Source organism: Crocodylus porosus, unplaced genomic scaffold (assembly GCF_001723895.1).
Source record: "Crocodylus porosus isolate Cpor-Errol unplaced genomic scaffold, CroPor_comp1, whole genome shotgun sequence".
Taxonomy (NCBI): Eukaryota; Metazoa; Chordata; order Crocodylia; family Crocodylidae; genus Crocodylus; species Crocodylus porosus.
In genome coordinates this window covers 4,438,658-4,460,714 of record NW_017728934.1, presented here as the reverse complement: position 1 = coordinate 4,460,714, position 22,057 = coordinate 4,438,658, and the positions used below count along the sequence as shown (strand labels likewise).

General features: G+C 48.6%; 1 protein-coding gene across 1 annotated transcript in view; it reads right to left on the bottom strand.

Moving 5' to 3' along the window:
* Positions 1–6,026: 6,026 nt before the first annotated feature.
* ADORA1 (adenosine A1 receptor) overlaps positions 6,027–22,057 on the bottom strand; it is a 68,777-nt gene continuing 52,746 nt past the window's right edge. The window contains exon 2 of the mRNA XM_019546362.1: positions 6,027–7,018. Within this exon, the coding sequence (XP_019401907.1) occupies positions 6,382–7,018 (637 nt within the window). The 3' untranslated portion in view covers positions 6,027–6,381. The remainder of the gene's footprint in view (positions 7,019–22,057) is intronic.

Here is a 22,057-nt window from a genome sequence, read left to right as displayed (position 1 = left end):
GTGATGGCGTCTGGGTGTTGTCACAACTGCTAAGGTAAAAGGCTCTGGGTTTCTAGTGTTGGAGGTGGGCTATCCAGTCCTCATGGACTAGCTCAGAAGTAAGCCACCCAGCTAGGAATCTGTCTTAGAGAAAGACTGGGCCAGATTATGAGCAGCATTTGGGATCTCATCCCGGTAGACTGAGGGCTGCCTCTCAATCTTGTGTTACTCAACATGGAGGTGTGGCAGGTGAAGACAGGGCAGTCCCCAGCGAGGTGACTGGAGGTGGCTGCCGGAGAGCACCAGAGCTACCTTGGAGGTGGCGCCTATTACAGCCCACTGCTGTGTGCAGGAGGCCACGCTGGCATTGTATGAGCACAGAGAAAATAGATTTGCTGTACTCTGAAACCAGGGGTGAGGAGGACACGGACTTCCATCCTCAGTCGGCGTCTCCCTGGGGACACCTCTGTGGGGCATGGAGCGGAAAATCTGTGAGAGCTTTTGTGAGAACTCTTCAAAATACCCTGAGATTTATGAGCATCCCTGCCCCGAGGCTTCTGGGTGCCTTCGCAAATCCCCACCAAGCCCATGAGTTACAGGAAATCTAAAAGGGCCGTAGGGTGGGAACAGGAACCCTTGATCTGCAAACAACATCAGAACTGAAACACAAACATCTTGCAAGGGAACAACCTGTGGCTCTGATGGCAAAGGGTCTGCCCCGTTTCCTCTCCTTATGCTTCCCAGAGTAAAGCCTTGGGAAAGACGAAGCTAAAGCAGTAAACAAGGAGGAGCCAGCTTGCGTCCGGTACCAGACTGGACCTTCACAAGGGAAGGGATATGGAAATAGAGAGAATCTAGAAACCACCTTGACTCTGACCTCAGCCCTCCCTCCCCACTTACACATGTTGTCCTCTCATCCCGAGCCTACAGCTCATCCAGGGAATGGGCAACGTCATTAACTGAGGTGAGCAAGTTCAAATATAACTCACCCTGTGGTAGTCTTTATCCGTGTCTCTCTTGTTAGCCACGTGGCAGGTGGGAGCAGAATGCAAGTTAATTAATGAGCCCTTTTCTGTCTGTGATTTTTTTTTTTTATCTGCTAATGAGGTTGCCGGGACAGGGAATGTTCCCAGGTTGTGTTACTGGAGCTTAGGTGCCATCGGGAGCACCACAAGCAAACTTGACATTTGAGGTTGGTCCCATACTGCGTTCCTGGAAGTGATCTTTGAGGGTGCTTGGACCAATGGAGAATAACTTCTAAAAGGCTTTGGGGAGATGACAGGAATTTCTTGGCAGACTGCCCCAAAGCCCAAGGAAAGCTCATTACTCCTCCTGTTTCATAGGTTCCCTCCCTCGGCCCTATTTGCAGTAGACCTGAGGCTGTCACAGGGGCAGCTGGTGAGGCTTAGCTCAAGCTCATAGCTCTGGAGGCTGTGGGCTCGGTGCCCAGCATGTCTGCCAGGATGGCAGCCACCACCTTTTCACCATCTGGGGTTTTGACAAACTCAGAAATGAACAAACTGTCCATACACCGGGGCTGCGTTTGAGCAAGATTTATACCTCTCTGGCCATGGGGAACTCCCTTCCTCTAAGAGGTCTGGGCTCCCAGTAGGACTACTTCTTTCTCCCTTAATTGCTTCAGTGGCAGCCAGTCGGTGACCAGGGATGGGAAGAGAGTATCTCCCCACTTGTGTGAAAAGCACTGTGGGGAAGGACACATAGTGTAGCTTCAGGGGAGCTGCCCTTGGGAGAAGCTGATTGCTGTTCAGGGGTGATGCCCGAGCTGGAGCTGGCTCTTGGGTTTGGTGAGAGCTGTGTGCAGCTGCCTTCCTGCACTCAGCTGGGTCCTATAACCTGAGCAAGGGCCCCGAATGCTGCAGGGGTAGGTTCTTCTCAAGGCCTCCCAACCTGCCTGTCATATCACAGGCCCAGTGAACCATGCTGGCACTTTCTACTTGCCATTATGTACGTGCCCTCAAAGCGTGTGTTGGTGCAGATGGGGACGTATTGTCACATAGATCACAAAAGCTTGTGCTTTGACATGAACGCACTGTACCTGCCTTTGGGTACAAACAGCAGCTGTACCTCATCCTCCTGCCCTCTGCAGGGATCAAAGCCTCTCCCTCTACTTGGGCATCCAGCGAGGAGGTGCGGCTTTCTTCACTGGCGCCCTTTGTTTTTTCTTTCCCCCCATAGTTTTCCACACCCCCCAATGCAATTCTGTCATATTAACAAAGGTTTTTGAAGACCCTGGTTTAAAGATTTTATTCAGGTCCCAGAGCTGACCTTGTATGCAGTGTTTTGAAAGCTGACAGTCTTCCCCATGTCAATCTTCCTTCCAGGAAAATGACAGCGCAACTTTCCACAGCTCATCTGATGTTGTTAAATGCCTTATCCCCATTGATGTGCACACCTTCCACCCCCAGCAGCCTCATACCATGATACTCTTCTCTCATCCTGCACCCTTTGAAGGCCAGTGACAAAATGCAGTACCATTGCTTAGCTCATTATTAGTACCTTAGGGCCTTGTTACCCATTCTACTTTGAGCTGTTCAAATGTTGATCGGTGTTCCTGCTAGTTCAAGTGTGGAGCAGTCTCATCTTAAGGCTAAAAACCTTCTCTGACTGTCCCTGACCTGCAAAGTTGTGACTTGCCACTGGAAGTTTGGCAAGCAGGGGCTGGACCAGGAGCTATAGCTGTGAGTTGGAGAATTGGTGAGCCTGGGCAGGCTTCTACTCTTGCTCTGGGTGGGGGATGTGAGAGATGTCTTGGGAGGGCCAGGACACGAAGCTGGGAGGTGGAGAGTTAATGGGATGGGGGTGGTAATGAAATGGGAGGTACAAAAGAAATGGGGGTGGGAGAAGGGTGGCTAAATAAGTCGGCACCTGAAGGATAAAATAAAAAGCAGTAACGAAAAAGAGTTAAAAAGAAATAAAGAGGAAGTAAATTAAGGAAGGTCTCATGTTTTAATAAACTGGGAATGGGATTAGCATCAGGGAGTGGGGTGCTGGTTCAGCTTTCTAGGGAGCTGTGAGGGAAGGCGCTTTTTGAAGAGCTACTGCCCGTGCCCTGGAGAGGAAGTTCATGAGGTCCCCATCTGGCCCCTATCTTGTTCCCCTCCCATCCACCCCTAGATACCACTCTTGGACCTGTTCATGCCCTGTTAGCTGGCATATGCTCTGCAGGCGGTTTGCACAGGATTTCACTCCTGGGGTGGGAAGATCACACCCTTTGGGGCAGGAGCTGGAGTTGGCTTGGTGCCCGAACCCTCCTCCCGGACGGGGGAAGTAGAGGTCAGGAGGTAGAAAGTTTGCCCATACAGGAGGGTGAGGAAGAGGATGCCGTATCCCGGGATGCTGAAGGACTGCAGCTTGAGCGGCTCATCTGTCAGGCATGGTCACACAGTGGAACATGAGCTGGGTAACACAGATCAGAGGTAAACCTGCCCCGGAGCAGCGTAACTTTAAGCCACTTGAAGTGTGCTTAAAACTAATTTCAGGTGTTAATGGGTGGACAATCCAGGGGTTAGGAACTCCAAGAACCACCTAAAATTAATGTGTAATAAGGCCCTTAGATATGGCAGTTAACACCTAAGATTAGACTTTCAGGATCTCTGCAGATCCAGGCAGATACCCAAGTCCCACTTATACTCACTGCATATTTTTCTTTCCCAACAAATTATGTGTTTGGGAAATTCTCCCCCAGTTTGGTGTGAGCTCTGATCTTCCCATGAATTTGTAAATACATGTTCCAGATCAAAAAAGGAGAAGAATGAAGCTGATACAATAGCAGCTGTACTTAATGACTGATTATTCATGCTCAAGCATAAAATTATTAAGACTGGGCTATAAAGACACCTAATCTAAAATGCAATCTGTATGATGTGTGCACTTGAAGGCAATCGAGACTGCATGCGTACATGTGTGCACTCTGAGCCCATAGCAGCTTTTTGGCCCATGTCAGAGGAAATATCAGTCATGAGAAACATGAAGGAAAAAGAGCCTGAACACCAGAGCCAATGAAAATACTGATCCTGCTCCCTTTAGTGCCCCCAGGACCCCTGGAGTTGCACCCAACCTCCTGAGAAAAACCAAACCGGCTTTGGTTAAAAAAAAATATTTGGATTCCAGTAAAATGCATTGATTGCAATAAATAGTTTTTATTCCAGAACAGACTGAGAGATAAGAGCCCTGCCTGAGCTAGAGGAGATAGACACAAGCAGGGGTGAGAAGGGAAACTTTGGATTTCAGAGCTCCCTGACTCAAAATTCAGAGACCATGAAAGAGGCTGTGGCTGTCACGCCACGAGCTTCCTCTGAAACAGCGTCCAGGGCAGATGTCTGCTGGTCTGAGCAGTGCTCCAAAAGGGCAGCTTGCTGCAGCAGCTGAGTTTCTGACAGACCACAGATGCATCAGACTATGGCCCTTCGTGCCATTGGCCTGGCAGCACTGGCTGAGGCTGACTGTGTGTTTCCAGAACAGACATTATTGGAGCATGTCTTGGATTCAGAGCTTCCGTGCAATCAATTAAGGCTCACAACAGGACAACTCAAACAGGGGGCCTTGTTTTCATGAGGAGGGACCCCAACTCAGTGCTCAGACCAAGGTGAGAAGGAGGTTCAATGCAAGCAGAGGGTAGCTGAAGTCTGTGCAGAGCCCTGAACTCAAGCCCAGAGCCTCCATATCCGTGGACCTTGTTACACTTTACGCTGTAAGCTAAAGACATGTTAATCGGCTTAGCGTTGTTCAGTTTAGTGAAGCAGTCAGGCCTTAAGGCAAAAAACCATGAGATTGTCTCTCACCTGCAGAGCTGTGGCTTGCCACTAGAGGCTTGCCGAGCAGGGGCAAGACTAACCAAGTCAGTGCTGTCAGCCACAATGTCTTCACGTTTTGTGCGTTTCTTTTTTAGTCGCTGGAATTTATTGGCATTGGTAGAGCCAGCACCACAGCCCAGGAGCTCCTGACTACCCCAGTGCTCCCGCCGCCATCTGGACCAGCTCACGACTTGAGCTCCAAGGGGCCTGATCCATTTTTTTTCACCAGATCCCGCTCCCACCCTCCTCACCTGGGTGGCCAGGTGCCATCTGAGCACTGAAAAGAATTGGGCCCTTTGGAGCTCAGGTGGTGCCAAGTCAGCAGTCAGCCTGGCTGGTGGCAGAGCAGGCAGGGCAAGCTTCAAAGAAAAAAAGGATCGGGCTCCTCGGAGGTGAGCTGGCTGGACACCACCTGAGCCCTGAGGGGCTTGATCCTTTTTTCCTCCAGAGCCTGACCCCCTGCCCAGACTGGCTCACTGCTCCCACAGGCACAGGGTGCTCCCACTGCCCTGGCATCCCCACTTGCCCACTGCATCCTGGGATGCTAGACTTCTCTTTGGGCAGAATAGCTGTGGGAAGTGGCCACATCTTAATGGAACCGAAGCAAAATTAGGCAGATTAGAGATAATCCTACCCTGGAGTGGTGTAATTTTTAAGACGAGTAATGAGTGCTTTAAGCCACTTAAAAGGTGTTAAAGTGAAGCCAATCCAGGGTTTAAGAGCTCCAGAAACCACCTAAGATTACCGTGTAACAAGGCCTTGCACTGGTAGTTTTAGGTTTTCACAACTCCCTATTTGCTAGAGGAAGCAGTAGGGTACACAGGATGAAGGCAAGTTATTCCCTGTGTCATCTGCCTACACATGATCAGAATACAGTTTTCTTTCCCAAATATTTTGGCTGAAAGTTGAAATATTTGCATTCAAAATGGTGCCTCAGTGCCCAGTGGAGTTATAAAGTGCCTTATGCTTTGTTCTCCTATATGGGCTGACCTGTCTGCCCAGACTTCTCCCTCCCTCCCTTCTCAAGAGAAGAGGTGCATCATGAGACATGTAGAACCCGAAAGGTAAATGGTGATACTGGAAGCCTCAATCTGCTTCCCATTGCCTTGGTCCTTGCCCCCTTGCTCCTCACTCCGCCTTTTCAGTTCCAGCAGCCTCCAATTGCCCCAGCCCCAAGGCCGAGCCCCACAACTCAATCTTGGGAGTAGGAGTCCATAGTTCATGCTGCAGAGCTGCTTTCTTTTTTGTTTTATTTGCATTGAAAGTAAATAGCATCCCCAGCTGTACAATTCCTCTTTAAATACCCAGACACGTGTCACCTGCAAAAGAAAAAGTAACAGTGCAGGATACAATATCAAAACAGTACAATGGTTGTGAATAAATAATGCCCTTCACTAGCTCAGATAAATGTCTGGTTGGACTTGGAAAGGGCGGGCCATTGCAGATCGCCCAAGTCCTCTTTTTGACCCTCTTCCTAGGACCAGTCCATTTACAATGTGGGCAGAGGCAAGGTGGCCACTTGGTGGATTGAAGGGACCCATGGACTTGGTGGGAAGGAGCAGCTCGCTCTGTTCCTGCTCTCTTAAGCCTAGTTGTCCAGCTCAGTGTTGTTGATGTTGTTAATGTTCTTGTTAGTTTTACAACAGAAGTACTGGTTCCAGATTTGCAGGAATGCCGTCCTGAACTTTTGGATCTTGAAGGCGTACACGATTGGGTTCATGGCCGAGTTGCCATGAGTCAGGAGGATAGCGATATATGTCAGGATAATGGGTTTTTGGCAAGAGGGACAGAACAAGGTGATACAGTTTAGGATGTGCAGTGGGAGCCAACTCAGGGCAAAGAGGAAGAGCACTAGTGCTAAAGACTTTGCAATTTTCAGCTCCTTCCCATAATACTTCTGAGGATCGGTAGAGTTGGACGAGACCTTCTTGTTGAGTTGCTTGCGGATCAGGGTAAAAACCTCCAAGTAGATGATGAACATCAGGAGCAGAGGAGGCAACACCCAGACGAAGAAGTTGAAATACACCATGTATTCCATGCTGATGACCGTCTCGAACCGGCACTTGATGACAAGCCCCACATGGCTGGCATTCACCATCTGAGCCTCCCTCATCTTGTTCAGGTTGTTCCAGCCAAACATGGGGGTTAGTCCTACAACGAAGGAGACAATCCAGCAGCAAGCAATGGCCACAGCTGCTCGCTTTGGGGTCACCATGCTCTTATACCTGTGGAAGAGACAGAAAATATCCAGAAAGTTTACACACCGGCAGAATCATGACTGGGTTTGGTTCTTAGCTCCAAAGTCTGTGGCTGGGGAAGAGGACTGCCACATGATCTCAGCTTCCACAAAGCCCCTAAACTAAGATCTTGTCTACGTGGGGCACTCTAGAAAATTAATCCAAATTAACTGGATTGACAGAACTGTATTAAACCTGTATGTGGACACTCTCATTCAGAACAAAAGCTTAGTTTAATTTACCTTGGAAGTTAATTCAGCTAATCCAGATTAATTCTGCATGTGAGTGTCCGCACTGAGGTTTAATGTGGTTTAACTAATCCACTTTATAGTCCAAGCCCTATAAATAAGGTTAATTTCCCTGAATGCCCCCTGTGTAGACAAGCCTTGGGTGGCCCAAGCTGCAGAAGACCATAGCTGGGAGCATGTGGGCCATGGACCTCCCCTAAAACTCTGGTTCCACATGCTGAGCATCCAACCCTAGGGGAGGAAAGGTGTTGGTGTCCAGGGGAAGGAATACAAATAAGCAGTAGGGTGAGAACTAGGATATGATGGAGAGTGAAAGAGAAACAGATGGTTAGAAAGGGAGGTCATAAACTATAGGGGTGAGACTTCTAGTATGCGGACAGGGAGAGGGCCTGAGTCCAGTCTTACAGTCTTGACCTAAGGGGAGTGACTCCAGATTTACAGAGCACATGAGATGAGGATCAGGTCCAACATGATGAGTTTGGACAGAGCAAGGCCACCAACAGATTCAAAACCAGTGTGAGTGGGGCTTCCTGTGGCCCTTTCTTCTCTAAGTCACCTGCTCACTTCCAAGCCAGGCTAGCAGAGGGAGAAGGTCCTCACACACAAGTGGTGGCATTTCACCCTCTCAGTGCACAGGTGCAAATGACATCCCTGGGCCGGGGAAGGGAGATGTAGGGCACGTCTACAGTGTGTCGGACAGATCTGCTGTGAATACACACCTCAACCACTCGCTCCTGCCAAAATACGTTGTGTAACTGTGTCCCAGCACATGCAGGGCACACTCAGTGCTCTCAGTCCCAGACGAGCAGGGATGGCATGCTGAGAACTTCTCTAATGGTAGCTACATGACACCTTTTTGGGGGTATGTGCTGGCAGACATGTTGTTCCTGGTGCTGCCCCCTCAGGTTGCCCAAGGTAGCCTAGGCCTGCCCTCAGGCCTGAGCTCCTTTAATAAAGGCTGCTGCCTTGGAGGGGATTAAAGGGTTATCCCAGAGCAAAAGTCTGACATCTCATGGCATCTTGGTATTATGTTCATACTGGATGGCACCAAGTTATGACAATGCAAATGTTTCAAAAGGCAAATGATGATGGCACTGGGTGGTGGCTTCCTGTCTCTCTGGGCAGCTGATCTAGGGAGCTCTCCAGGTGCCAAAAACTAAGCTTTGTGGATGGGGAGAGTTTTGTTAGCACAGCTCAGCTCGCTCTGCTCTTAGAAGAGAGCCCCGACACCGGGGAAGTAATCAGCAAAAAGGTTCCTCCCACATCAGCTGCCGGCTTAAGGAAAAACTGATCAATGTTGATGGCTGCCAGGGATGCGTCTCGCCAAAGTCTTTTTCACTTCCTAATGTGTCAAGCCTTAAGGACAAAGGCTGCTTTTCCCTACGGGCTGGTGCCAAGAGATGCGAGAGCAAGAGCGTAGCTTGGCTTCAGCTCTGCTTCTGCCAGCTCTGTGCTTATCTCCAGCATGAGCCTCTCTTCTAAAGGGAACCGGCCATAAGAGGAGACTCCGGGGTTTTGCCCCTTGGTAAAATATTTCATAAATATAAGTAAAGCCTGACGGGTTTCATCTCACCTCCAAAATATGACAATAGGACCAAAAAGTCTTGGGCTGCTTGGAAGGCACAGAGATGTGAAGAAACACCATTAGCAGCTCTCAGCTGATGAGTAGAGGATGCCAAACTTGAACAAACAGCTCTTTGCTCCCAGCTCTTGCTTGAACATTTGAATTAAATCATAGAAAACGAAAAGCCTTAAACAGTTGGACTGAATTTCCCTTGCTTTTCCATTGCTCACTTTTCACTTCTTTGGTGGGCAGTGTCACTATCCCAACAAGTCTCCCACAGGGGCCACAAAAAACCTGCTGGACAAGCCCTGACATCCTGACAGAGAAACCAAGTAGAAAGAGACTCGCACTCTCACTATCCAGAGTTTTCTTAATATGTCAGCAAGCAAAATAAGGACCCAAACCCCATTGTTCCCCACTGAACATTTTACCATGAACATCAAGGCTTGTGCTAGCACCTCAGTAAGACGTGTGATCTCAATGCAAGAAGCAAGTGTAGCCCTAACTGAAGCAGTCTGGAGGGAAGTGTAAAAGGAAAGGCTGCAAGTCTCATTAATGCACAGGCAGCATCAATTATTAAGTAACTCTAAGCATAGTCTGGTGTCTCTCATCCAAGAAGGGTTCGTAGCAATCAGTCTCCATTTGTTCCCCCTATAACCACCTCTAGTGTGGGAAGTTGTTCCCATAAATCAAAGGGGCAGGCTGGCTCCCATGGGAAGACTTTGGGACTGAGAATTGCTCACTGTTTCCTTCTTTTTCTGAGTTAATGATTTATACTCATAGAAGGGGGCAGAACATCATACAGCTTCTGGCGGGGCAGCGAGAGACCCACGAGACAGACACTGTGGCAGCACGATCCCAGAGCACGGGGAGCAGGAAGAGAGGCGGCACAGAAAGATGACTGGCAGCGGGCACAGAGATGCTGCAGAAACTGCGGAGTGGAGATGAGGGGACCCTTCATGGGAGATGGGGCCCCTTCTCCCCCAGCCTCTCAGTTGAGGTTGAAACATGGTTTATCCTGCTCCTGCTCCTCCCTGCGCTATTGCACTGTGGGGAGAATTCGCTTGCAGGGAGCGGAGGGAGCATCAAGTGGATTTGGGGGTGGCTTGGAAATGCTGTGGGGATGAGATGCTGGAGTTTTCTGGAAGAGCTGGGTTGGGGGGAGAGCAGAGGAGTGGGCAGGGGGGCTTGCTTCAGCTGTCTATCTTGGGGCCTCCACCGCTGCACCCCATGATTTGGTCATGGGGCTTGGGCTGCCCCAGTGAGGACCCCTTCTGGGGATGGAGTGGAGGCAACAGCCAGGCAGCTGCTGGCAGACCACCTCTCTTCTGTTTTCTGTTTAGGTCCTGCCCAGATCTTGAGGATCTGAAGCCCAAACTCAACTGAGTCAAGAATGTCTATGGAGTGAAGCTACAGCAACACTGTGCCTCTGTAACCAGTGGCCTTCACCCAGCGGGAGGGCGCGAAGTTGCACGTGCACTGCTCTAGCTGGTAGCACATTGTCCCACACGGGAAGGGGGAGGGATGGAGGAGGCTGCAGGGGACTTGCCTGTACTGAACATCCTCCCCACACTGCACCAGAACACATCATCCTGCTGTAGATCGTAATCAGTCCAGCTGCCAGGGTCACGGAGACCTTGGGCTCTGGGTGTGGTGTACAAGGCAGTGCTGACCAGAGGAAACGACGGGCTCCTCACTGTGAGAACCTATCCCTTCACTCCCTGGGCTCCCCCCTGAAACCAGCCCTTTCCTCACTCCCCTTTTCTCCCCCATCTCCACAGCACCAACCCCACACCCTGTCCTCTACTTATCAATCACCACCCGTTATACCCTTCTTCATTCTTCACTGCCTCCCTTTCCCCAGGACCCACAAACATACATTTCTTCAGGTTAACAGGGAAGCTGCCCACAGCACATTACTTGCTCAGTTTTGTTTCCCATGGGTCACTGAAAACTGGAGATGACTGATCTATGGCATTTGAAAAGGGTTCTCTCTGCCACACAGCTGCCTGGTTGCACATCACCTACCACAGCCTCTCTCTGTTCCCCATGTGTCTGCATTCACACACAATTCACTCCTAAATATTATACAGGACTGAGAAGTTATATACCACTCCCCTCGTCACCTTGTAGACACATTACCAACCCTAGGAGCCATGTGAAATGTGAACTGGGTATCAGCCTAGGCCAAGGTGCTTAATTTTCACATTTCAGAAGTGGCCTGTGCACTCAGATGCAATCAGAATGAGTGTGTGTGTGTGTGTGCAACACACACCCAGTGGAATGGAAACAAAACAGCGATATTTCACAAATGAATGAAAAATTTTCCCTGCAAAACTAAGGGAGCAGTGTTTTACTGGAAAAAACACACAGACAACAGAGTTGTTCCCTGAGGAGTCAAATCTGAATGCTAATTTCAATCATTAAATTTGAATGGCAGAGGGATTCTCGACTTGTACATCCCAATGCAGAGTTAGTGCTGTCACCGTCTCTGCCCGCAGACCTGCCACGATGAATAAGCAGGCTGTCTGCTCCCTCCCTGACTGATTTCCAAAGGCTCATTCATGTGCAACACACAGTCACTTGCCTTCCCCACACAATGCTCATCCCCTCTACTGATGCTTGGTTCGTCAGTGCAGAACTGCCAACCCTATGCACTCATAAATGGGGCTGGATTCCTTTTGCGTTTGGTTTGCCTTTTTCTACAGCCTTCGCAGTGCTGCAGGTCACGTTTTAAAACTTTTCTGAAACAATCACAATGACTAAACAAAAGTTGAGATTCTTGCCCAATTGTTCATCTCCAGGAGCTGGGGCTTGAAGCAAACCCTCTACTATCACAGACAATACCACCAGGAGAGTCAGCAGTACTCTCACCATGTGTACATTCCTTGGGGTCACACATGGTATTAGTAATCTTCCCCCACTTCTACTCCTGCTTTTGCACTAATTTGCTCTAATGGCAGCACTGAGGCTGGAGCTTTCAGAAGAGCTGCGCACATGTGTAACCAAGCCCAAATACTCCAAAATATTATGAGTGTCTTAAAATTAACACCATTAAAATACATAAGTAAATGCCATGCTCACTTTCTTGATCTCCTGATTTTTGGAACTTCAGAGTCACATTTTGCAGAAATGTACTTTTTTTTGTAACAGGGGAGGGGAAATGCTGATATAATCACTTGACTCCAGGAACTGGGGCTTACAGATCCATGCAAAATGTTCTGAGACTTGCAACAGGCTCTCGAGAATGGAGGCCATGGGACAGCACCCACAGGCAGGGTCATATTTTCATAGGACTACAGCATACTGGGTGCTGAGCTCCTTTGAAATCTGGCCTGCAGGAGATTCTACAAAACTCTGTAAAGTCCCCTCAGGGACAGTGACAAGGGTGGTGTGAAAGCATCTTCATACTCTTGGCATCCTGGGCTGCTCCAGAGGCTGAAATTAAATACAATTAAATACAATACCCCCAGGATGCTCTAATGTCTGACAGTTCCACCTATCATGCTGCCTATGACTGCAGGGCAGGCCAGGATCCTTGTAGCACTTTGTACTACACAACTGACCACTCCTACCCATAATCCTGCACTGATATGCCCCATAGATAGATGCTTACAAGGAGAAAAAATGTAGAGTCACTTACTGTACTGTGTACCATATCTGTATTGTGCCCATATCGCTATTCTCCCCCAGCTCTTTGCAGAACCTTTACAGAGCCTGTGTGCTCCTGGAATGACAAATATAAGTCAAGGCAGGAGTCAGAAGCTTCTTTAAGCCTGTGCAGTCATGATTCATGGAAGAGCTAACGCAGGCAGGACTCAAGAAAGTTTGCTATTTGTCTTCCTTCCTTTCTCATGTCCTCATGTGACAAGGTGTTTAGCAGAATTTGCAGATTCGTTGGAATCTGACAAGGCCACGCCATGAGTGCTTCTGCCGTGGCCTTAAACGCTCAACCTCTGTGCTTCCAGCCACTCACCCGTGTCCATGCCACCCTTGTTTAGGGTCTTATCACGTGGGACACTTGTAATGTGTTAAATGTGTGCAGTATTAGTTAGAATGTGTATCAGTCACCTGGTAATGTTTACTACAATCTCTGGCATGCACAGATCACTGACTGTTGGTCTCAGTGCTGGCACCACATCACTCTTGAACCACCTCTGGTGCATTGCTGGGGCTGGGATCAATAATCAGCTGATTGTTGGTCCCAGTCTCAGGACCCTCCAGGGTTGCGAGCACCTGGCTTTCAACTTGATTGGGGAGGAACCTGACAAGGGAAAGATCCAGGATCCTTCTTCCTGACATGTGGCTTGGTACAGCAGAAGGGTCCATGGCACAGCCAGGTGAGGACTCCAAATTGCTCCTATTATCTCCATGGAGCAGTCTGACAGTAGCTGAACATGTTACTTAATATGCTCTGGAGATCCTCTTTGCATAAAGTCTTAACTTTATTACAATAGGAGCACATTTAGCTTGTGTTTTCATAGATTTCATAGACTTTAGGGCTGAAAGGGACCTCGTGAGATCATCAGATCCAGCCCACTGCCCAAGGGGCAGGAAGTCAGCTGGGGTCAAATCACCCCAGCAAGATAAGCATCCAAGCACTACCTGAATGTGCAGTCACTCACCTTTTAAGTACATTTAACACATGGTAAGTGCCATGTGCAACATGTCCCTTAGATATTGTGGTGGTGAACATACCTGAGGGTCATCTACACCGACCTTCCCCATGCTGCCACTAATGGGGCAGCCCACCTGGTGAATGAGAGCTCAGATATCTGATAGCTTATACAAGGTCTCTGGCAGCTTTGTCTCCATCATTCCAATTTCTCAGTAGTTCCAAGAGCAAGATCAGAGTCCCTGGGTCAGGGAAGGAAAGTGTCTGTAGTGTCTTGCAGTCATCATTCACCAGCTGGGCATTTCCCACTGCTAGTGGCAGCTCCATTCTGCTACAACATGCTTGCTTGGCAACGGCATGCAGCCTTCACTCCTTTTTGTTATGCCTATCTCTTGCTTATCTAGCACCCTGCATGTGCATGGCACATTGTGCTATAAATACAAGCAGACTTGCCTCCTGGAGAGTGTACAATCCAAACTGAGGCATGAGGAGACAGCAGTCCTAGAAAAAAGCGAAGGATGGAGCACTGTGTTAGGCATTATTGTGATGCTGCTGGGGAGTCACTAACACACAAGGCTGAGGGGGCGAACAAAGAAGTTAAGAAATGGGAATCTGCAACAGCTAGAAAGATCACCTACAACCTTCCTTCCTGTTTCACCAGAGTCCTGCCCCTGCAAGCAGAGAGGTCTCAGAGGTTTTTTTAAGCCCACTAGAGCCTTCATTATTCTCCATAGAAGGTGCTAAGATCCTACAGTGATGGGAGATCCATTCCAGCCACTGCTGTGTGCTTTGTCTCCTCTGCTCAGGCTGACCCTGAATATTCCTCTTTTCTTCTTCTTTCTCCTCTACCATGCTCCCTATGGAGGGAAGATCTTTATTTTGGCACCTCTCCTGGTTCATTCCTGCCCAGGAGAAAAGGAGGGAAAAAAGGTCAAAATTCTAGACCATCAGGGTGTGGATGGTGAGACCCTTGTGTGCCTCCATCCCCATGCCCGTTCTGTTTTTTGTTTGTCAGGTTGAATCCAGTGTGCCTGGGCCTTAATCTGAGACATGGCTGAAAAATAACATGAATAGCAAAGACATTCATTATTCTTATGCTTACTGCTCAGTGGAAGAAAATTAGAAAGGCACAAGAAGCAGTGGCTGGAAGTTCAAGCCAGCCAAACTGAAATGAGAAATAAGGCACACATTTTTAACAGTAACAGTGACTAACTACTGGGACAAACTGCTGAGGGGAGGGGTGGATTCTCCATCTTTTAATGGCTTAACACCAGGACTGGATGCATTTTTTAAATATATGCTTTAATTAAACACAAGTTATTTGGCTCACTGAAGGGGTACCTTGATGAATTTCTATAGCCCTTCTAATACAGATGTCAGATTACACCGTCTAATGGTAATTTCTGGCCACAGAACCTATGAATCTCCACTTTTATTACATTTCCTTTTATTCACACACACATGTGCGCATGCACGCACACACACACACACACACGGCGGGTAGCATTCTATTCTCCAGCTGTCCAGATCTGGCTGTCTGCCTGGCATTTCTAGTTATCTAAGTGCCAAAAATGCCATTTACACCTCGGATAGGAAGTCAATTCTTGGATGCTTAAGCAACAGCATAACTAGAGGTAAGCGAACAGGGCACTGATTTAGGGGGGTGCCAGTGGCGGCAGCCAGCACAGAGGGAGCCTGTCCTTCAGCCACAGGAGCCTGAGCCTGTGCTGCTGCTGTTAAAACAGCATCCTGAGTGCAGCGAGCCCGTGCTATGGCAGGTAGGATCTGATTGCCCGCGCCTCCACTCTACAGTGTCACATGATATTATTAAGCTCTCCACCCCCCAGCCCCGGCATGATGAAACACCTGTCTACATCTCTGCAAGCGAACCTGTACATGCATGCATGTGCCTAGGCATTTGCACTGGCAACTAAATGGCAGGGTGGGGAAGGAAGGGACTTTTGCTATTTCAGTGCCACATGCAAGGGCTAGGGCACTCATCCTGGAAGCCAGATCCCCCTCACCCAGCAGGCACGCTGACTTACTAGCACAGCCCTTAAACCCACATTTCAGGCCAGACATTAAGTCCGTTCCCTGGCACTGGTAGTGAAGCTGGCCCCCAGGGCAGCCTTGAGAGGGAGACGTGTGGTCAGGGGGACCAGACTAAGCCAGAGGTTGTGTGGCTCAGTGAGGTGGCTGCTGGCCTGAGAAGGGGGGGGCCCTGACTCCCAGTGAGGTAGACACTTCCCCCTGCACGGCCCTCTGAGAATCGCGTCTTCCACTGACTTGGTTTTTTAAAAGCAAGGGGCTACGTGTCCAGGAACAGGACGCTGACCTGGGGAGTAAGTGCCATGTCTGTCTCAGCTCGTAGTCTTCATCCCTGCAGCCCTGCTGACGTTGGAGGAATTAACACAGTAGCAGCCACCTGGGCTCAGCAGAGTGCGAATGGAGCCTGCTGCCCTATTTTCACCAGGTTTTTTTGCCTCCAAAAGTGACTTTCTGAACAGTGCAAACATCTTCATAGAAAATTATGTCATTGACAGTCCTCCATTTTTGTGGATACAGAACCAGATGAAATTGTTCAGGTTGATTCGCTTTGAAATCATTTTGGTTTTGCTCTGGGGAGCCTCAGCCACCACTTTCCATTGGCAAGGCAGCAAATCCCCTCCCAATCTGAATGCAATGTCCAGCCTGAGTCAAGAGGCTTATCAGGCTTGTAAGAGTAAGATAGCCTTTGTCTGCAGCCAGTGGCACAGAAGAGAGTGGCAGGGCCACCATTGCTGCTGGCTGGCTGTGATTCACACCCATCAGGTACCCACTCCCAGCTGGGATGGCTGGGACCAGCCTTCAAGGCGGAGCTGGAAGCGACTTGACCTTGTGTCCCTGGAGCCATAGCAAGTCAACTTAACCATTCTGTCACCTCAGCCTCTCCTTGCACCCCTGCATCACTTCTCTGAATTTGGTGGCAACCCAGCTGAGAATCACTGCCCTGCAATAACAACACATCCAAACTGTCTGTTTTCATTGAAAGCACAGCAACGTCCTACCCTTTTGTTTTGCTCACAAAGCCCAATCATTTTTGATGGACTATTTTTTGTTTTTGCAAACCTTTTTGCAGAAAATATTTACTAATTTTCAACCGACCTAACAGCTGTGCTTCCCTGAAACAAAGCAGGGCTCTTCTAACAAGTCTTACTCCAATAAGAAATTCATGTAATTAAATCAGTGAAAATTTCTCCATAAAGACAGGGCGTTGCTAATTAAATGAAGCAAGAAACAGTGAGGGGAGAAAGGACAACACAGCTGACGTGCAGCTCATCCAATTCTAGTTATAATTCTGGGGTGTGGGGGGGAGGAGAGGGGTGCAATAAAAGCCGTAACAGCAACTCATCTAATTGAAAATCTCCTGACAAACCCCCTTTGATCTCTCTCTGCTTAGATTTCTGTTCCTCTTCCTCCGCATATTTTTGTTTCAGATCTTGCCGCCTCCTCTGTGCCACTGCACGGAGACTTGCAGGGTGAGAACTGGGAAGAATTGTGCAACTTCAGATACTTAAACCAGGAAGAGTTTGAAGGGTACTTTGTAAAAAAAGTTAAACATTTATGAGGCTGGAGCTGGATCTTCATTCCTGGTGAAGTTAATTATTCTCCCCAGATTCCTAATGTGAACTTACTAATTGTTTCTACCCAACTTAGTTGCTGGACACTTTCCAGACACCTGGAAAGTCCCTGCTAGAGAGAGCTGATGGGATCACTGTTATCTTGATTGATACCAGGGCCACCCCAACACTAGAAGCAGGCAACACTTCAGCTTGAGCCAGGCTTATCGGCCAAAAACTGGAACAGACCTACATCAGACTGAAGGGGAAGGAGGACAACGAGGGGGAGCAGAGCGGAGATGGAAGATACAGCACTCACGCTGACCAGAGGGTTACATACTTCTTCTGAACAGAGTGAGCTCATGCCAAACCTCTAAGGTCCCTGGCTCTCTTAATCCTCAAAGCTCCACCACATGAAAGCAGCCATTTGGGATAATAGCCAGGCCTGAACCACAGGTCTCCAGAGATAAAAAAACATAGGTCTCACAAGCTTGAACTAAAAAGCTAAGCTCTGAAGTCAGCACTGTAACAGACTCACATCCGCTATAGGATGGGCACAAAGGGAAAACCTCCACCAAAGACGAGCGGTTCTCAACCGGGAGTCCATGCCCCTCTGTGGGGGCCATGAGTAGGCTTTAGGGGGTCTGCCCAGCCAGGCTCAGGGCCAGGAGGAGCCGCTTTGGCCCCCCGGGGCTGAGACGCATCCCAAGGAAGGGGTGGGAGTGGGTCTGTCCACCCAGCCCCACAGCCCCCATCCCTGCTGCACCTGGGGCCGGGGAGCTGCGTAGTTTTTGTGACACAGGTGGGCCGTGGAGCTTTTATAGTATGCTGGGGAGGGGGACTCAGGAAGAAAAAGATTGACACCTCCTGCCACAGACTGACTAGCGTGTTACATTTGCACATCTGTGACCGAAAGCATGGGAAAGAAGGAAGCTCAAGCTTCACTCATGGAAAAGAGTCCATTGTAGTGAGACCCCAAGAGACAGAACTTCTTCAAACGCTCACCATGGGTATGAAGGGTGAGCAGAGAGCCAACCTTTCCTCTGGCAGACCCATGGCAGTCATGCTTCACTGAAATGTATATAAACTCAAGCCTCGCGTTAGCTAGGTGCCTTCCCTCATTTTCTGACATCATAAAGAAGCACAATTTTGTGGGTGATGCCTTTCACAGGACCGATTTCAGACTTGGACAAGATGGTGGAGGTTAGACAACTTTCAGGCACATGAGCCCCTCTCTGCTCTGAGACACCGATACAATCTAAGTTAAATACCAGTTAGAACAACTACTTTCGTTTAACTCTATTATGTTAATAAAACTGCTCGCTGAACAACGGAAGTGGCAGTGATCTGTGGTGCGTAGATAAGTTATCAGGAATAGTTACAGCCAAGGCAAAGTATATTAGAAGGGTTTGCTTTCTAAGCCCCGTCCAAAGATGGGGGCATCAAAATTAACTGGGGGATACGCAGAGGCCCAGAAAACAACTGTGTGGGACAACTGAGGTGTAATGTAACAACCCTGCAAACGACAGAGCTTCATGCTTCATCTGTCCACCCACAGCAAATTAAGTAGATTACAAACCACCCAAATACGGATGAGCTGAGTTCTCCTGTATAGCTAAACCTAATGATGTGAAAGAAAAATCATTCAAAAGGGAAGATGACTACTATCACGACAACACTGCTTCATACACAAAGGCAATCACCTCAGGAATAGCTTCCTGAGCCGCCAAGAGCAATAAACTGAGATTAAGACCAGGGCACAGCTACCCTTCTCTGAGCAAGCCATCCAAGCACACAAGAAGTTTCAGGCCGACAAGCCCTATGATTTAGACCTCAGGCCTGCCTGATAAGGGAAGAGAGAACAGCTATGATCCGGACTCAAGGGCACTGTCAGCATCTTCTTCTATGGGGGGATCTACTACCCTCTCTGGCACATGCAAAAGCCTAAGCAGTGCTACAGAAGCCATCACTTTACATTAAAAATGTTGAGAATTACTTTCCATCTTCCTTTCTTCTATGAATGTTATTTGAAAAGCTAGCAAAGTTTTCAGAACTATCTTCCAGTATCCTGGACTCCTCTATCAGGCTTCAGGCCAGGGAATAGAAAGGAAAAGACACCTCTTACTTTGGCAGAGGGCCTCCTCTTGTCCATAGACAATGACAGCTCATGCACCCTCATTCTGCTGGGCCTCTCTGCAGCTTTTGATACTGAATCCTGCGGTCCTTCCTACAACAAGCTGTAAGGGTGAACACACATTCCTGAAATGACTCTTGTCCTTCCCAGAATAAACCTGGACAGACATTAAAAGCAATTGCTCTTCCTTCACCAAATCCCTCCTCACTTGCTGAGTGGCGCTAGACTGAGCCCTCTTCCCTAGATCCCGCTTTTCACCAGATGGCAACAGCTTGTTCAGCGCCCCAAATCAGCACCTGAATGCAAAGTGGCTGATTAATAGTGAATCCCGGCAAGACTGAACTGGGAAGGAGGCAATTTAAGGAACACATGTCCTCCAGCATCCCCTGCACGTTGCTGAGTTAGTTCTCAAACTCAACTTAAAAACTGTCACTTCTTGCAAGAGAAGCATCCATATGGTAGCATCCAACACCTGCCTGACATCAATGTACTACAGTGGTTTTCCATTTTTTCATTTGCAGACCCCTCAAAAAATTTGAATGGAGGTGCAGACCCCTTTGGAAATGTGATTGATCATGGTCATCTTTTATGGACCCCTTAGACATAGTCTGTAGCCCCCAGGGGTCCATGGACTACAGGTTGAAAGCCATTGGTATAAGACAAGGAGGTAAAATGGGCAAACAGTGGTGCAGCCTTGCCTCTGCATAAGAATAACACAGCTGAAGGGTTGATCTAAGAGTGCAATGCTCAACCTATGGCTCATGGCCAGATTCAGCCCATGGATACACATATCCTACAGGCCATGGGGCTCCCCACTGGTCCAGAAATTTGGCAGCTGGAGAGCAATGGAAGCATTAATTAATGCTGCCACCACTTCCCCACCACTATATTTCTGGACCTGTAGGAGCCCTGGAGGGCTGGATGACATGGTGCTGCATACTGGATCACATGGGTGCACAGAGCTAATCTGCAGTCAGATCTGGCACATGGGGCCAGGCTAGTGCATGGTGTTGGTCCATGGTTGGATTCAGTGTGTGGGGTTGATCTGCAGCCAAATCTGGGGCACAATGCTAGGCTGCAGCTGGATTCAGTGTTCAGGACTGGCCGTGGGGGAGGGCCAGCACACCAAATTGCACAGACTAACCCTGTGTGCTGACACCATGTGCAGGATCCAGCCTGCACGCCAACTCCACACCACTCATCCAACCTTTAGAGGCCAGGTGGGTTGAGCACCACTGATCTAGGAAACCAGTTTCTGAGCAGTAAGTACACACAGAAAAGTAGAAGTGTCCACCAATCACATTGTAGCTGTTATTTTTTAATAAATCTGTTTTCTCATAAAGCCTGCTCCAAATCCCAAATCAGAGTCTTTCTGTTGGGGCATAACAATGTCCATTAATCTGCACATTAAGCCATAGCAGGAACATAGCAGAGTTTGCTGGTCATGAAAGCCACCCTTCTGTAGAGAAACTTCCTTATCAGGCTGCCACAAACTTGTGCCAGCATAACTGCATCATTAAAACACATACTTCTGATCCTGCATAAAGATATCAGAAAACCTTTTACACATAGGTCAGACAGGCATTACAGATTTTTGCTACTATAAATGCATCAGATGTGGCCTCACCTCTGGCCTAAAGTCAATCCGACACACCTATGCACAAGAGGCCCCCTAATTGCTGCTTCTCTTCTCCTCCAAAGGGCCAAGAAACAAAATGTATATGCCAACAATGGAAGTGGTCTCAGAAACTCCCATCATCTGGGACTTCAGAAACTACAGCAACTAGAACCATGGGAAAGCTGGTTAAAGTCTACAGTCAGAAGTCATCCGAGCTTTTCTATTCTTGGCTAATCCTAAGACTTCTTGTGTGACCTTGGGCAAGTCATTTAAAGGTGACCCGAAGAGGAAAAACACAGGTTGGACCTGTGCCATTGCTTAGTACATTAGGGTGGGGAAATGGAGTGGGAAAGGACTCTGCACATACCCAGGCAAGGTTTCTTTTCCTTTTTTAACCTTAGGTCTGAGCTACTGGCATGTCTCTGGAAGAGCACTAGGAGAGTTTTGCTGGTCCAAGGGCTCCAGGGCTCTACTGCATCCAAACCTTCCTGGTATGGATGCAGTCATACTATCAAAGTGCAGTAAAAACACCCTGACATTAAACAAGCAATATTTGTAAAAGCACAGCTTGGCTGATGTACTCACAATCACACTCTGGACCATTGCCAGCCAACCTTTTCACATCCTCAATTGACATATCTAGAGCAGCAGAAATCTATAGTGCAGATCTGACCTGCACTTCAAAGGTTACTGATGTAGCTAGATTGGATCAGGTGTGAGAATTTTTATAGGCATGGTTGTGCTGGCACAAGCCCTGCCGTGGATGCAGTTCATTGGGCTGGTTGTTGACAGCTTGTTTCCTGGCATGTGTTTCATAGTTTCATAGTAGCTAGAGTCGGAAGGGACCTAGGTAGATCATCTAGTCCGACCCCCTGCCTTGGCAGGAAAGAGCACCGGGGTCAGATGACTGTGTTAAAGGAGAGGAGGCCAATCTTTCTGGCAAAAGTGCCACAAATTAGCCTGACACCCTCCCTAAGTGCCATTCCAATTCCCTTCCCTGCCCAATCTGCTGCTCTGTTCTTTGGCCCCATCCTGTGCTTCCTTCCTGATTTGCTGCTCTGCTTTCTGCTTCCTGCCCTATCTTCTGCTGTGCTGCCTGTCCCTGATCTCCCATGTGCCACACATAGGCTGCCCATGGCACTTGTGGCACCCATGAGGAAAGTTGAACAGCCCTGAATAAAGCAATGGATGGAGAATGGTGTCTCTTCCAGCTAGTGAAGAGGAAGCTGAGCTCCCTCCTGTTTTCCTT